Source organism: Plecotus auritus, assembly GCF_963455305.1.
Source record: "Plecotus auritus genome assembly, chromosome: 6".
Lineage (NCBI taxonomy): Eukaryota > Metazoa > Chordata > Mammalia > Chiroptera > Vespertilionidae > Plecotus > Plecotus auritus.
Window position 1 is genome coordinate 85,463,702 of NC_137773.1, and position 16,692 is coordinate 85,480,393.

Here is a 16,692-nt window from a genome sequence, read left to right on the forward strand (position 1 = left end):
TGTATTTTTACTGATTTCAGAGAGGAAGGAAAAGGGAGACACACATGAATGATGAGAATCATTGATTGGCTGCTTCCTGCACACCCCCTACTGGGATCAAGCCTGCAACCCAGGCATGTGCCCTTGACTGGTATCGAACCTAGAACCCTTCAGTCCACAGGCCGTTGCTCTATCCACTGAGCCAAACCAGCTAGTGCTGAATGAGGTTTTTAAAACAAAGGTATATCCCAGGAATGGTGTGGGACGTACTTATGCTAAAAAAATTTTTTTGTCCCTTTGAAATTCAAATTTAAGTGGGCATCCTGGATTTTATTTGCAGGGAGGGAGACATGGTCAGGAGCCAGGAGATCCATGTGCAGGTCACTGCACTGGTCCAGGTAAGCAATGATGATGAATGGATGGAAGCAAGGTGGAGAGAAATGGGAGGATTCTGGGTAGATTTAGGAGAAGGAGCCCCTATGTCTTGCTGATGGATTGGACATGCAGATATGCATGCCCTTGGCTGGGGGGACTTCGGTTATGGGGAGCCCTGGAGCCCAGGTGGGCTGAGTGGAGGAGGGGCAGGAGCTGATGTGGGTAAGAGGCCTACAGATGCAGTCCTGGGACTCAACACCTTCCCCTCTGAATTGCTCCAGCCCAGGGTCTCCCTCCACACTCCTGACATTTGGGTGTGGGTCAGTCTTTGGGTTGGGGCCTTCCTGGATACGATGGGTATTGAGCAGTATCCCTAAGTCCCAACGACTTAGTGCCAGAACCACCCCCTCCCCAAGTGATGGTCCAGTGTCCCCTGGAAGACAGAACCACCCCTGGATGAGGACCCCTGGTCCAGGCACCAAAAGACCCCAGTGAGGCCTGACCAGCGTGACTCAGTGGTTGAGCATCAACATATGACCCAGGAGGTTGGGGTTTGATTCCAGGTCAGGTCACATGCCTGGGTTGCAGGCTCAATCTCCAGTGTGGGGGCGTGCAGGAGGCAGCCTATCAATGATTCTTTCTCATCATTGATGTTTCTATCTCTCTCTCCCTCTCTGAAATTAATTATATTTTTTTAAAAAAGACTCCAGATGGGTCTGGAGCTGGGGTCCTGGAAGGCTTGTCAGTTCCCTTTGTCCCCTCCTGGTGGTGAACTCTCTGGAGATGGGAGAAGTGGGTGCCCAAAAGGCTGGAGCTTGGGGAGGTTTAGATAATGTGCTCCCTACACCAGACTCATGTGAAACCCATCTGTGCAAGACAAAGAAAGGGCTGCTGGTAGAGTGATAAAGCTCTTAATATTTAGAAGTTTGGGCACTTAATTCTGGCAATCCTTGCTCATGGCTAACACTGCCTGCCCCCTCCTGCATCTGGCAGCTGTCTGAGTCCAGGGGGGTGCTGGTGATGATGATGGGAATCTTGGCCTTCACGCTGGTCAGGGACCAGGGCAGGTGCACTGTGCTGACCAGCTCGTACTGGGTGCTCATGATCTCTCCTTCCTGCATGTCACTGCTCACGGACAAAACCGGTGGGAGGTTGAAGATGCTGACGATCTTGGTGGTGTTGAAGGGTACGATTTGGGTGTTGGCCTCCTGCCGGAGCAGCTCACAGCTCTCCACCCGTGACCGCCGTTCCGTCTTGGGTGTGAAGCCCTCGTACTGCACGTGGGTGTAGAGGGCGAAGATGACAGTCTTGATGCACTTGCTGGTCTGGTTGTTGATCTCCGTGGTGAAGAGGACCCTCTCCCCTGGCATGAAGGTGTTATTTTCCATCTGGATCTGGACGCAGATGGTGCCCTGGCTGCAGCAGTTGTAGGAGACCTTCTTCTCAGTCTCCACAAACAGGGGACTCTAGGAGGGGTGGGGTTGGGGGAAATGAAAAATTGTGAGGCACTGTGACCACGAGATCCACTCATCTGCCTAACATCCCACTATTTTAGCATTTCTAAGGCTTGATCCTTTTGGGACTTTCCTAGTAAAAGGCATGGAGATGGAATCTAGAATCTTGGGGATTTTGTAGCCAAAAGCCTGGAGTCACCCCCCAGCTTCCTTTAATCAAAGCCCTTTGCCGTTCTAAGTATCAATTTCCTTATATGTAAAACTAGAGGCCCGGTGCCAGAAATTTGTGCACGGGTAGGGTCCCTAGGCCTGGCCGGTGATCAGGGCCGATTGGGGCCTTCCAGCGGGGGCCTTCTTTCGTTCTGTGCCGCCCCCTAGTGGTCAGCACACGTCATAGCAAGCGATCGAACTCCCAGTCTCCTGGTCAAACTCCCGAGGGGACACTTTGCATATTAGCCTTTTATATATATAGATAGGGCTAAGAAATCCACAAGATCCTAGCTTTATCCCCAGCTCCCTTACTCATTTGCTGTGTGAACTTGAACAAATGGCTTGACTTCTCTGAGCCTTGGTTTTCTGGGAAAAAGGGAATGTCTTACAATCTAAGCCCAAGACTAAGGTTTACCCAAGTTGCTCAGATTTAAGGAGGAACTATGATGGGCTCTGAATCATGAAAAGAAATTAGGGTTGGAATTATGTAATGTGTTAAAATAAATGCTTCAAAATGCAGCCCTTATGTCTACTACTCAGCTGCTGGATTGCAAATAAAGTCACATATACATTATATTTAATGTGTGGCTTGAGTTACATCTTTTTTTGATTTGTGGATAATATTTAAAAGTCTTGATGTAATGTGGGTGGGCTTAGAATTTGCCTGCATGCTTATTCCCTTTAAGCATCAGAGTGATAGAGAATAGTGTTACAAAAGCTTGCAAAGTCCCTTCAAACTTTCCACTAGTGACATGAGGTTAGTAACTTGAAATTGACTGTGATGGGAGTATTTACACCATGGAAATTGGCAAACATTATATATTAGGGCTGTCTTGCACCAGAGCAGGTTGTTAATCATTTACTAGAACAGCACTTCCATGTCTTGCTTTATCACTTCTTCCAATTTGTTTCAGAGATCTGTTCACTTAAGAAATAAAACAGGCTTGGTGGGCATGGCTCAGTAGTTGAGCATCATCCTATGAACCAGGAGGTCACGGTTTAATTCCCAGCCAGGGCACGTGCCCAGGTTGCCAGGCCCAATCCTTTGTGTGTCCAACTGATCAATGATTCTCTCTTATCACTAATATTTCTATCTCTCTCTCCTTCTCCCTTCCTCTCTGAAATCAATAATAAAAAAAAAAGAAATAAAACACCAGTATTGCACAACTATGTAAACTATACACTTAAAAATGGTTAAGATGGCAAATTTTATGTTATGTATTATTACCACAGTTTGAAATAAAAATAGCCCTGGCCGGTGGGATCAGTGGTTAGAGCATCAGCCCCTGCACCGAAGGGTCATGGGTTGGATTCTGGTCAAGGGCACGTACCTGGGTTGCAGGTATGATCCTTGGCCCCAGTGCAGCGCATTCAGGAGGCAACCAATTAATATGTCTCTGCCACATCTATGTTTCTCTGTTTCTTTGCCACTCCCCCCTCTCTAAAAGTTAATAGAAAAAAAATATAACCTCTAATGAGGATTAACAAATAAATAAATAAAACATCAGCAATTTAATTGAAGCCCCCGTGGACCCCTCCTCAATGCATCACCTCTTCTCTCCCTAGAGGTAAGCATTATCTTGAATTTGGGGTTTATTATATCTATGCATTTTTAAAAAACCCAAACATTATTAAAAAATACAACTCTGATACAGAAAACTTCACAAAACAAATGTATAAACTTGTGAATTATTATATGGCCAACCCTCTTATAACAGCCACCCAAGTCAAGAAGTAGGAATTTGCCAGTTCCCCCCCGCCAAAGTTCCTCATATATGCCCAGAATGCAACTATCCTGAATTTTATGTTATTTATTTAAGTTTTAAAAAATTGATTTCTATAGGGAGAGGAAGGGAGAGAGAGAGAGAAACATTGATTGGCTGCCTCCTGCCCATCGGGGATCGAGTGTACAACCTGGATATGTGCCCTGACCGGAACTGAACCAGAAACAAACTGGCAATCTTTTGGTGCATGGCACAATGCCCAACCAACTGAGCCACACTGGCCAGGGCACAATAATTCTGAATTTTATTTATTTTTTAAATATATATATATATTTTTTCTTATTGATTTCAGAGAGGAAGGGAGAGAGATAGATAGAAACATCAATGATGAGAGAGACTCATTGATTGGCTGCCTCCTGCACGTCCCCTACTGGGGGGGGGGGGATTGAATCTGCAACCCAGCATGTGCCTTTTTTTTTTTTTTAAATATATTTTATTGATATTTTACAGAGAGGAAGGGAGAGGGATAGAGAGTTAGAAACATCGATGAGAGAGAAACATCGATCAGCTGCCTCCTGCACACCTCCCACTGGGGATGTGCCTGCAACCAAGGTACATGCCCTTGACCGGAATCAAACCCGGGACCCTTCAGTCCGCAGGCCGACGCTCTATCCACTGAGCCAAACCAGTTTCGGCCCAGCATGTGCCTTTGACTGGAATCAAACCTGGGACCCTTTAGTCCACAGGCCGACGCTCTATCCACTGAGCCAAACCGGCTAGGGCCAATTCTGAATTTTATAGTAATCACTTTCTTTTACCTGCACATGTGTATGTGTAGGGACCTAACTAAGATATATTGTTTTAGGGAAAAAGCATGTAAAGAATAATAATCATAAAATAATATAAAAACCTAAAATGTATCTTCCAATACGTTTGAGAAATAAAACATTACCTATTATACTGAAATCTCATGTGTTCTGTGGGCTTCCCCTCACTGCTCCCTCTCCTCTGCGCAGCCAGCCATGAACTGAATTTGGCATTTGTGGTTCTCAGAGAATTTTCACATTATTTAGGAATACATCTATTTTTCCCCATATTTTAAATAAGTCAAACTGCATATGTCTCCTAGCAAGTTGCTTTTTCCAGCTCAATATTCTGTGTTTGAAATGCATTCACATTGGTGCCTGCCATTCTGGTTCATTGGTCTTCAGGAATGCAACTGAGTGTGTTGCAAAATAATCTATTCATTTCCTATGGTGGACATTTCTATTTTTCCATGAGTTTGATATCATAAAAATGCTAGAAGAAGCAGCCTGAAGACAATTTTCTTGGGCTTACACCACGAGTTTCTCTAGGGCATGAATTGGCAAACTTTTTCTGTAAAGGAACTGATAATAATTATAATTTAGACTTTGCAAGCCACATACAGTATTTATATTATTCCTTTTAAAAAAAACACACAGTTAAAACATAGATTTTAACACTGAGGCAAAGAATACAAATCTGTATGTACATCTCCATCTAGGTCGGTGAAAGAGAAGCAAGTTTATGAACTTCTGCTTATCCTTGTTACATGCCTGCTGATATTTCCTGTTCTACTCTGCTTATTTGATTTATTTAAAAAATGTTGGTTGCAATCCTCTGGATTTATTTTTGTTATTTCTAGTCTATTTAGTCTATCGTTTTGTTATATATAAAACAAAAATTTTATAAAAATTAGTTAGTTGTAACCCACCAAATTTTTTTTTTTCTGGAAAACTCTATTCTATTCTTTCACTTAAAGTCTATTGCAACCCACCAAACTGACATTTTCTGATATTTCTATTCTACTTATTTTATTCTCTATTCTTTCTTCATATATAAAAATATAGAAATGATTTTATAAATATATATTCTATATATATATACGCTGTGTATATATATATACTGTATATACATATTATATATATATAAAAGTGTTTGCAACCCACAACATTGATATTTTCTTATTTTGGTTTTGCGGCAAGACTCTTGTCTATTCTTTCATTTTACAGAAATGTGTTTGCAACCTGCTGAATTGATTTTGCAACCCACTAATGGGTCATGATCTGAGATTTGAAAAGCACTACTCTAGGTCCACTGTGTTTCCCTTGGAGACCTCGGGTGACCCGCGACCCCTTTGGACCTCAGCTCCTGCCCTCTGCCTGTGGCCCCTACTTCTCTTTAGCCTTCACATGCTTCCCTTTCTCTAGGAAGGCTGGTTGCAGGGAGTTTAGGTTCTAAATCCCTCTACTGTTATTCGAAATTGCGTGGCATGCGTTAGGACCCTGCAGGTGTTAAGGAACTCCCTGCTCTAACTCAGAGCCAAGGCTGTAGTTCTGTCCTGGCCCTGAAGGAGGTGTGTAGAGCAACCAGCGGTGGTCCAGGAGACCTCCACGCCTGACCAGTAACATTTCCAATGCAAAGCCAACATTGGAGTTCTTAGACCTGAGAGTTTTTTTGGAACCCTATATTTCTTCAGCATATATGAAACTTTGGGAGGTGGGTTCATTCATTCAACTGGTTTTTATTTGCATCTACTTGGTGCCAAGTTTAGGGAAAACCCATAGCAATGAAGACCTGCTCTGGTTGAGGAGTTGGACATAAATGGTACGTGTGAAACACACCACGTCATCTCTGGTTGAGACAGTGATGAGGCTGTGATGGGATGCAAATGGGGGAAATAATGAGATAAGGGGAGCTGGAATGGGGGCTCCCTTAGAGTTGCTAGTTAGGAAGGGACTCTAGGACAAGCTCCTCTCCCAAATGGTACTGAGTGTTGGAAGACGGGATGAGTCATGTCTTCCAAACTCTAAAGGTACAAAGAGTGGAAGGGTGTGGAGAAATTGGAACCCTGTGCATTGCTGGTGGCAAGGTAAGATGGCGCCGTGGAAAACAGGCAGTTCCTCAAAAGGTGCGACAGCCTTACCATCTGTCCCAGCAATTCCACTCCAGGAATCCACCCAGAGAAAGGGAGGCTCACGCCCACACAAACACTTGTACCTGAATGTTCACAGCAGCATGATTCACCATAACCAAGGAAGCAGCCCAAGTGTCCGTCAATGGGTGAACAGATACACGAAATGCAGCCCATCCGTGCACTGATGTAGCCTTAAAAAGGAGTGAAGCACTGACACCCGCTACACCACAGATGGACCTTGAAAACATGACGCTCAGTGAGAGAAGACAGACACCAAAGGCCACACTGTGTGTGATTCCACTTCTGTGAAATGTTCAGAACAGGCACATCCACAGAGACAGAGTGGGTTAGCGGTTGTCAGGGAGCTGGGGTCCGGGCAAAGGGAGGCCGGGTGTGACAGCTAGGGGGTGCAAAAGTTTCTTTTGGGGGTGATGAAATGTTCTAAAATCGACTGTGGTGATGATTGCGTAACTCTGTGTACACTTTAAGTGGGTGAATTATAAGGTATGAGAATTACATCTCAATAAAGCTTAGAAATAAAAAGTGGAAGGGGAAAGTTTCTTTGCTTCCAGCTCCCCTACCCCCTCCGAAGATGCAGGGTTGTGGCCAGTTGCTCTGTTCTCTTTCCTGCAAGGAAGCAATTTGTTTTCACCATTGACAGTGGCAGGCTAGGCCTGCTGCTCTGAACTTTGCTTTCTTCATTCATCCCAGTGACCTGGAGATCCTGACAAGGGGAGCTGCCTCATTCCGTCACTGTCTGTCTGTCTCTTCTGCTTTACCGCATAGAATATGTCTTTTTGACTGGGTATTCCCTAAGCAACAAACATTAGACGTTACAATTTTTTTTGCCACTATAGACAGTGCTGTGGGGAGTCGTGTCACACATGTGAAAGAACATCAGTAGGAGAAATTTCTAGAAGGGGAATGACTGGGGCAAAGTGCACGTTCGTTTTAATATGGATAGATGTAGCTAAGTTGCCCTGCATGGGCTTGTGGCCGTTTATTCCACCATCGGCAATGCAGGTGGGTGAAGACATGGCTTCTGAGCAAAGATCAGAAGGATAGCAAGGTCACATTATAGTGTTCCAAGCAGAGGGAACAACTTGTGCAAAGGTCCTGGGGCAGGACTGTGCCTGGTGTGTTGGAGGAACCGTGAGGAGGCCCGGGTGGCTGGAGCAGAGTGAGGGCGCGGTGCGGAGCGAGAGGGAGGACATGAAGGGACAGAGGAAATGGAGGCTGGTCATGCAGGACCTTGTGGGCCGTGGAGAAGACTTGGGCTTTTCCCCCAAGGAAGGTAGGCACCCTGGAGGGCTGTGGGCAGAGGAAGGTCATCACCTGACTCCCTCTGTCTGCTCTGAGAAGGACAGACTGTTGGGGTTAAGACTACGCCTCTACTTGAATCAGAGTAGTTGCCTCTTGCCTGGCCCCCAGCTCCTGCCCTCACCCTGCCTCATATACTCTATCCTGCCTCAGGACTTTTGCACAGGTTGTGCGCTCTGCCTAAAACACTCTACCACCATGGCTTCCCCCCTCTCCTCTTTCAATTCTCTACTAAAATGTCACCTCCTCCAAGAGGCCTCCCTTGACCAGTTTGGTTAAAACAGTACGGAGTAGTTGGAGAAAACAGTATTTTCATACTCTCAAAACTTATCTGTGATAACTCTCCTTGCTGCTATGATATCGATTTTAGTTCTTCCCACTTCCTGGGTGCCTCCTATGTGTAGACATTGTGCTGGGTGCATAGCAGTCCATACAGGCACCCACTGAGGGAAGTGTTGCTGTTATTATCGTTATTCATTATTCCCATGGTACAGATCAGGAAAATATAGGCTCTGCAAGGTGCTGGTAAGGCTATCTGGCTCACGAAGAGTCTGGTGGCGGAGATATAAAGCAGGGCCGGACCCAACACCAGTGTTTTGTCCCCAGCTCCTGCCTTGTGCCCTCGGCGCTGCAGACTGCCTCTGAAGGGAGCCCAGAGAAGAGACATGGCCTGCTCAAGGTCACACAGGGAGCAGGTGGCTAAGCAGGCCTTGAGCTTAGATCTGCTCATCCCAGGGCTAATCCACCCCTCCAAGCATCTACCTCTCCTGGCAGCCTCCCAAAACCATCCCATGAGATTGGCTGGACTATAAAGGACCCCCTTGTCACACAGATAACAATACAGGAGCTGGCAACAGTGATAAGATTTCCTGCCCCTTGCCAGGCATTCTGTGAAGCCCCGGACTGACTTGCATTAACTCCACTCATTACTCCCTCCATGACCTAGGAGGCAGGCACTGGCTCTCTGCTCATTTCCCAGATGAGGACAAGGAGACACTGAGTGGCAAGGTCACTTCTAGAGGGTCACACAGCAGGTAGGTGGGGGGTCTGGGATTTTAATCAGGACCTCAAAAATGAAAATGCCAGCTCCCTGAGCCACCACACTGGTAGCAAATGAGTCCCCAGGAAGGTGAAGTGACTGTGGTCAACGTTCCTCTACCCGCCCAACTTCCGCCTCTGCACCTGGGCCTCCAGAAACCACCCAGAAATCCTTCTCCGCTCAGGCAGACTGATGCCACATGCCCTTCCTTCCCCTGGGATGGAGGCCACCCCCTTCCCTTCCTTCTTGGGGGGAGGGGGGGACACCACCTGCATTGTCTGAGGGCTCAGAGCCCACAAAGAGGCACTGAGTGTCCAAGTCTCTCTCTAACCCAGGGGGTGACAAGGTGACCTCGGCTCAGTCTTCACTTACTGTAGGGTCCAGGACATTGGGTCCTGATCGTTCCCTGTGGGGGGCCATCCACCAAAGCCAGGAGCACACCCAGTGGTGACAACCACAGATGTCCCCAAACATTGCCCAGTTGAATCACCCCAGTTGAGTCCCACGGCGTAGTTCCTGTCCTGATTCACACTTGTGCACTCACTGGGCCTGGGGAGCCTCCAACACCGTTCCCTTCTTCCCTGCCAGGGCCTTCTCCGTCACACACACGCCCCCTGCCTCCCTGGAGCTTTGAGGAACAAGCCCCACCACCGCTCCTTCCCCATTACTACCTGGTTTTCTCTGCGGAAGTCTGAAGTCCCTTGAACAAACAAGTACATTCTCTTCTTTGCTAGAATGTGCTCCCGGCCCATGCAGGAGGCTTGCACGAAGTAGAAGACATGGCCAATTTTGCTGGTAAAGGTAGAAGGAAGCCTGGGAGGTAAGTTGAAATGGAAATCAAAGGTGTGGCTGCCTGCACTTAACCAATTATCTGAAAGCAAAACACACCGATGCCATCAGAAGGTTCTAGAAGCTTTTTTTTTTTTTTTCCATTTTGTTTTCCTCTTTAGTTATTGCTTTGGTTGGGGAGGTTGTTCTGGACCTGGCCTGCCTGTCCCAGAGCTCGGCTGAGCTAGGTGCTTTTAGGGACCTGAATGGCCCATTAACATTAGGCCTCGGCCTGGGGAGGGGGGCTGGAAGGGGGTGCCCCAGGTGGGTGATACAACTGGTGTGGTTGCTCCAAAACAATGGCAGGGACTCTCTCAGTTCTGCCTGGGTCTGGGGAACTGGTCCTCATGATTCCGTCCCCAGGAGGACATGGCTTCTGAATCCCGCTACTGGGAATTAGAGGGATTCATTCAACAAACACATCTTGAGCCCCTGCTGTATGCCAGAGGCTGTTTTAGGCAGTGTTTGCAGCAGTGAGCAAGGCAGCCAAATGTCCTTGCCCTCACAGAGCTCAGTCTTCAGTGCACTGTAAACAGCAGCATACAGTAGTTGCTTAGTATCTGTTGATTGACTGAGTGGAGACTGAGGACCAGGGAGAAACTCACACTGTCCCCATTTCTGTGACCTTATTGTTTATTTTTTGCATTTCTCCCAAAACCCTCTTATGATTGTGTTTTTCCCACCTGAAGGCAACCCAGTGACACCAGGGACCATGTGTGTTTTCTTCGCTGTATCCCCAGCACCTGGCACAGTGTTGTGTACAGCAGGTGCTCACTAAATGTTTGTGAAATAAATGAATGAACCTATTGCAGGCGTAAGGTTGATGCTTTTGTGGGGGAATACAGTCTCTCGGAAATGGGGAAGCAGGGGTGGTGCCTAATGCTGGGGTGGTACTGGGCAGGTGAGTGTTTTGGTTGAAAAAAATTAACATTTATCAAGCACTTACTGTATACCCCGCACTATCTAAGCCACTAAGTCATTAAGTCCTCAAAGAAATCTCACGAGGCAGGACTTGTTATTTCCACTTTCCAGATGGCTAAACTGGGACCCAGAGAGGCCACATAATTGCTGAGTATTAAGATCTGGCATCTTGCTGTTCCTCCCCTATATGTCTGCATGGATCCTGACCCTCCCATCAGTCATATTTGTGCTCTGTTGTCACCTCTTTGGAAAGACCCCATGACCAGCTCCTTATATCTTATTTTTGTGTATCTGATGGTCATTGTTTTACATGGATTCCCTCCTAGGGAGAAGCCACATCTCTGCCCATTTCTGATATCCCTGGGGTTTGTTGACTGACTAACATGTGTTTACCTTCCAGACCCAGGTTTCTATTATGTATAGGGTTGGCTGCTGGCCTCATCCTTACCCTTCACTGGGAACATCTTTGACTTGTGTACATAGTCGGCCTTGTTGTTGCAAATAACATCTCTGCTATAATCACGGGATGCCCCGGTTTCTTCCCTCCACTCCACGTAACCCCTTCCTACGAGTTCCACCTTCACAATGGGGTCCACCAGGGTGCTGTTCAGGGTTAGAACCACCTGCCCTTTTATGCAGGAGCCGGCCAGGTAGACTGCATCCTTGGGCAGCACTAATTCGATCGACTTCACCACAGACATGGAAGGTTGGGCGGGTGGAGAAACATCCTCCCCCCTCCTCCATGCCACTGAGATGCCGGGTTCCTTGGCCTCAGTGAGGTCACCTGTCTGTGACATCATCCAGCCAGCGTTCTGGGAAGGGATCCCCAATGACCAGGAGGAAGGGAGGCAGCATCTTGGGAATCCCGGAGTCCTCACTGGTTTGTAAAATGGTAGCCTGGGAAAGAACACCTTTTCCTAGAAAATGACAAGCAAGCGAACAAGAACAACCATAAGACGCCAACATTCCTGCCACACAGGGAACACTTGTCACCGTGCCAGAGGTTTAGGGGCTTGGGTGGGAAGAATTTGTCCAACCACTCTGCTGAGGTAGGTGTTGTGAGCTCTATGTACAGATGGAGAGGCACAGCAAATGAGCCCAGAGGTATTTTCTGTCCCATCAGATGGCCCCCAAATTTGCTATGTGTGCCTCTCAGGATTCACACATTGTTTTAGGGTCAGACACAATCATTTTCATTTTTTAAAAATATATTTTTATTGATTTTTTTACAGAGAGGAAGGGAGAGGGATAGAGAGTTAGAAACATCAATGAGAGAGAAACATCAATCAGCTGCCTCCTGCACACCCCCTACTGGGGATGTGCCCGCAACCAAGGTACATGTCCTTGACCAGAATCCAACCTGTGACCCTTCAGTCTGCAGGCTGATGCTCTATCCACTGAGCCAAACCGGTTAGGGCACAATCATTTTCATTTTAATGGTTCTATATTCATCCCAGTCTGTGTTAGAAAAAAGATTAAAGGTGTGGCCAGGACATGAAATCTGATGTGAATTGAAGCTGCTTGGAGCACTGTGTGGTCCTACCTACACATGGTTACCACCATGAAGACCCATCTCCCTGCACAGCTGACATTTCTCTTTATGCCTGTGTCTGCCCCATTGAATGGGAAGTGCCTCCAGGGTGGGACTTTGTCTCAGTAAGCTTTGTGTCCACCAATATCTGCTGGATCCAGGACCTGATTGGACCAGGGAGATCAATAAAAGTTTGCCGAACATCTTACTGACCTTCAAGAATGTATCATTTCGTAAAAGGGAAATTGAGGTCCTTTGTACCCTACTGGTTATTCCTGGTGCCTGATTGGCACGTGGGCTGGTGCCTAAGTGGGAGTGACACTAAAGCAAAAGAGGCATTGGAAAGTGTCCGTTCTCCAGACTCTGGGAAGGCCTCATTCATCATCTTTGCTGTTTTAATTTACATGTCTTTTGTGGACATCGACATATTGTCACCCTAAAGGGTTTGTAAGTGTCTTTTGGAGAAACTTGGCATAGTATCTTTTTATATATATATATATTTTTTTTATTGATTTTTTACAGAGAGGAAGGGAGAGGGATAGAGAGCTAGAAACATCGATGAGAGAGAAACATCGATCAGCTGCCTCCTGCACACCTCCCACTGGGGATGTGCCCGCAACCAAGGTACATGCCCTTGACCGGAATCGAACCCGGGACCCTTGAGTCCGCAGGCCGACGCTCTATCCACTGAGCCAAACCAGTTTTGGCGGCATAGTATCTTTTTTAAAAAATGTGTTTTAAAGAGAAAGAGAAGGGAGAAAGCGAGCAACATCAATTTGTTGTTCCACTCATCTACACATTCATTGGTTGACTCCTGTTTGTGCCCTGACCAGAGATGGAACACACAACGTTGGTGCATCGGGACAACACTAACCAACTGGGCCACCTGGCCTGTATCTTACTCATGTTTATTTATTTATTAATTTTAATCCTTATCTGAGGATATTTTTCCCATTGGTTTCCAGAGAGAAGTGGGAGGATGGAAGGGAGGAGTGGGGGCGGGGAGAGAGAAAGAAAGAGATAGAGACACAGAGAGAGAAACATCAACATGAGAGACACATTGATTGGTTGCCTCCCACACCCACCTCTACTGGGGCTGGGGAACCTGCAACCAAGGCATGTGCCCTTGATGGGGAATTGAACCTGAGACCAATTGTTCAGCAGGCTGACCCTCTAATCACTGAGTAAAAGTGGCAAGAGCTTATCCATGTTTGTTAATTAACCCAAGCAACCCCTCTGTCTCGAAATGACTAGAGGAACGGGGAACTGTGTCACCAGTTCTTGTGAACTTTTCTGCAGGAAAAGCCAGATACTTCTTTCTGTGTTACTTAACTTCAGATACCCAAGGAGCCTGGACTGTGCCCTATATCAAATGTACAGAAAGAATGTATTACCCCTTTGGGCCATGCTGAGTTTTTGCAACAGCAGGTTCAACAGATGATATGTGCACAGCAGGAACAGGCCAGGTTCCTGCAGCAGGTGTTCTCAATTTGGAAGTTCTCATTTGTTTTACAGGCGCCAGTAGGCCTGATTGATACCTGCTTACACCTGTGACACGGTCTATATGTGGCTGAATGCTGAGCACTCAGAAATGCATTTGGTAATACAAAGTCCTGACGTTAGAGAAAGTTAGCAGCATCTGGACTTTGTGTATTGGAGTGTATTAGTTTTCTATGGCTGCTATAACAAATTACCCCAAATTTAGTAGCTTAAAACAACACAACTTAATTCTTTTCCAGTGCTGGAGGTAAGAAGTCTAAAACGGGTTTTAAGGAGCTAAATCAATGAGTTGAGAGGACTGTGTTCTAGGGGTCTAGGAGAGAATCTGTTCCTTTCCTTTTCTAGCTTTTAGAGGCTTCCCACCTTCCTTGCCTCTTGGTCTCATCATTCCACCCCCCCACTTCTGTTGTCACATCTCCTTCTCTGACTCTGACCCTCTCTCCTCCACTTATCAGGACCCTTGGGATGATATTGGGCCAGCCCAGACAACCTAGGACAGTGGTAGGCAAACCGCGGCTCGTGAGCCACATGTGGCTCTTTGGCCCCTTGAGTGTGGCTCTTCCACAAAATACCACGGCCTGGGCGAGTCTATTTTGAAGAAGTGGCATTAGAAGAAGTTTAAGTTTAAAAAATTTGGCTCTCAAAAGAAATTTCAATCGTTGTACTGTTGATATTTGGCTCTGTTGACTAATGAGTTTGCCGACCACTGATCTAGGATATTTTCCCATCTCAGGAGTTTTCATTTAATCCCAGCTGTAAAGTCCCTTTTACCATGGAAGGTATCCCATTCACAGGTTCCAGGGATTAGGATGTGGGCATCTTTGGGGAGGCAGGATTCTGTCAACACTGGGAAAATCAAAGCAGAAGTACCAGTGCTAAGATGGAACGGACTCTACACCGCGTCAGAGAAACCTTGTAAAAGCATAAATGGTAACTCCTCACTTTTCTACTCACAGCCCTCCCATGCTACTTGCTGCTCCCAAGAGAAAGACCAAAGTCCTGGTGGCCTGTGAGGTCTTATCTGACACCCCTCTGACCTCACCCTCTCCTAACCTTCCTTCTGCTGTGTCTGTTCAGCTACTTTGGCCTCCTTGCTGCTCCCCCTACACCTCTCAGCCTTTTCCTGTTTCTGAGCTTGCCCTCCCTTCCCGAACCCATCTGTCCTTGGTTTCTCTTCTCAGATCTCAGCTCAAATGTCATGTTCCAAGAGAGGCCCACCTCTCCACCTCAACCAGAATATCCTCTTTCCCCACCCCCACATGGCCACTGGTCATTATCCAGCTGTTGCATGTAGTGTCTGAAATGATTTGCTTCGTTTATTCATTTCTTGCCTGTCTCCTCAGATAAAAATGTACCCTCCTGGACACCACGCACAGGGCCAGCCTTGCCCACTTGCTGGGCCCCTAGCTCTGAGCCCTCTGTCCAGACGCTTTGTAGGTGCCCAGCATGGATGCCCGCCAAAACTGGCCAGAGCAGAGCAGGCAGGGCAGCCCTTCCCGCCTGGACAGCCCGGAAAAGGCGGGAAAAAGAGGCGGGGGGGGGGGGGGCGCCGGAGCGTGGGGGAACCAGCAAATAAGTCTCACGGGTGGGTAGAGTGGGAGTGCTGGCGGGCCTGACGCTAGGAAGTGGGACTGGGGGCAATCAGCTTGTCCATCCGGTTGGCCCCCCACATTCTCTTGCAGTGTTGACATTGATTCCAGCCTTCCTTGCCCTACTGGTCAGTGCGTGCACAGGTCGGGGTGGCGGTAGGGGGGGGCTGCAGGAACCGACTTAGTAGGTCAGGGGATTTCTACTCTGGGTGTCCCTAGAGCTCTTTGGAGGGCAGCATGTGGGGGGACCCTGGGCCCCATATACGCTGGGCACACCCAGCAGAGCGCGCAGGCCAGGGCGGGGCCGTGGCCCGCTGGAAGAAGGGGGGGGGGTGGATTGAGGCGAGGTCGCCCCCCACCCCCTTTCTTGCTTCGCGCCACTGCAGCGGCCAATCACCATGCAGGCGCCCGCCCCCTGCGTGGCCTCCCACAACTTCTAAACGCCGAGTTTTCGCGGGAAAAAAATCAGAGCAGCTGGCAGCGTGGGCAGACTGGGCGCTCCGGGTCGCACGCACGTCCACGCGGGGTCTGGGCCACACACGCTTCTCTATCGCCATTTTCAGGGCCAAGCGCGCAGTCAGGAGAGTGGTGGGGCGGCCGAAGAGGTGAGTGGCCAGGCGAATTGGGGCACCAGCCTGGGCCGGTGTGTGTGAATGAGGGGGGGAGGGGGGAAGGGGAGAGGGGAGGTGGGAGGTGGGAAACCCAGCGAACCCGGCGCTGAGACTTTGCAAAACTTTCAGGCCTGAGACGCGCGGTCAGCACTGGTGCCGGCGTGCCCGCGCCCACGCCGGCACCGGGCTATCCTGTACGCGGACTCGGCTCTGCCCCAACCTCGGTCCGCCCTGGGCAGTCGCCTTCGGAATTCCGGACTTAGGCACGGGCGAGCGGAACACCCCCGGAGCACCGCGGGGGTCTCGCCAGCTGGATGGGGGAGGGCCGGGAAGGCCGCGGGGGCCCATGTCAGGCTCCGCGCCTGCGCGCGGGGCGCCCCGCGATTCAATTGTCGCGCCGGAGCCCGGTTTCGCGCGCCCTTAGTTCCCCGGGCACATCTGGGCCAATGGGGAGCGGGCGGGGCGGGGCGGCCGGGAGCGGTGGAGCCAATGAGCGAGGCGGATCGAGCGAGGGGCCCCTCCGTCGGTCCCGCGGTGGGGGTGGGCGTGGGCTCGCTGGCGTGGCCCACTCAGGCGGGAGGGAGGATAAGAGGGGCTCCGAGGACGTGAGTCAGAGTCCGGGGAGCGAGAGCCGGCGCGCGTGGACGTGGTGGGGCTGAGGTGAGACGCTCGG

General features: G+C 48.7%; 2 protein-coding genes across 3 annotated transcripts in view; one reads left to right on the forward strand and one right to left on the reverse strand.

The window, feature by feature from the left end:
• Positions 1-1,265: 1,265 nt before the first annotated feature.
• On the reverse strand, positions 1,266-11,489 carry ARRDC5 (arrestin domain containing 5; the record flags this gene model as incomplete). Its single annotated transcript, XM_080675424.1, has 3 exons — positions 1,266-1,820; positions 9,711-9,910; positions 11,237-11,489. The coding sequence occupies 3 exons, from the start codon at positions 11,487-11,489 to the stop codon at positions 1,266-1,268; spliced, it is 1,008 nt and encodes a 335-aa protein (XP_080531550.1).
• Positions 11,490-15,881: 4,392 nt separating this feature from the next.
• UHRF1 (ubiquitin like with PHD and ring finger domains 1) overlaps positions 15,882-16,692 on the forward strand; it is a 40,971-nt gene continuing 40,160 nt past the window's right edge. Inside the window, exon 1 of one of the 2 annotated variants that reach the window (XM_080672268.1) lies at positions 15,882-16,013. The gene's annotated coding sequence lies outside the window, so the exon portion shown is untranslated. Of the gene's footprint in view, positions 16,014-16,492; positions 16,680-16,692 lie in introns of those variants that run through there. The other variant, XM_080672267.1, reaches the window with a different exon arrangement.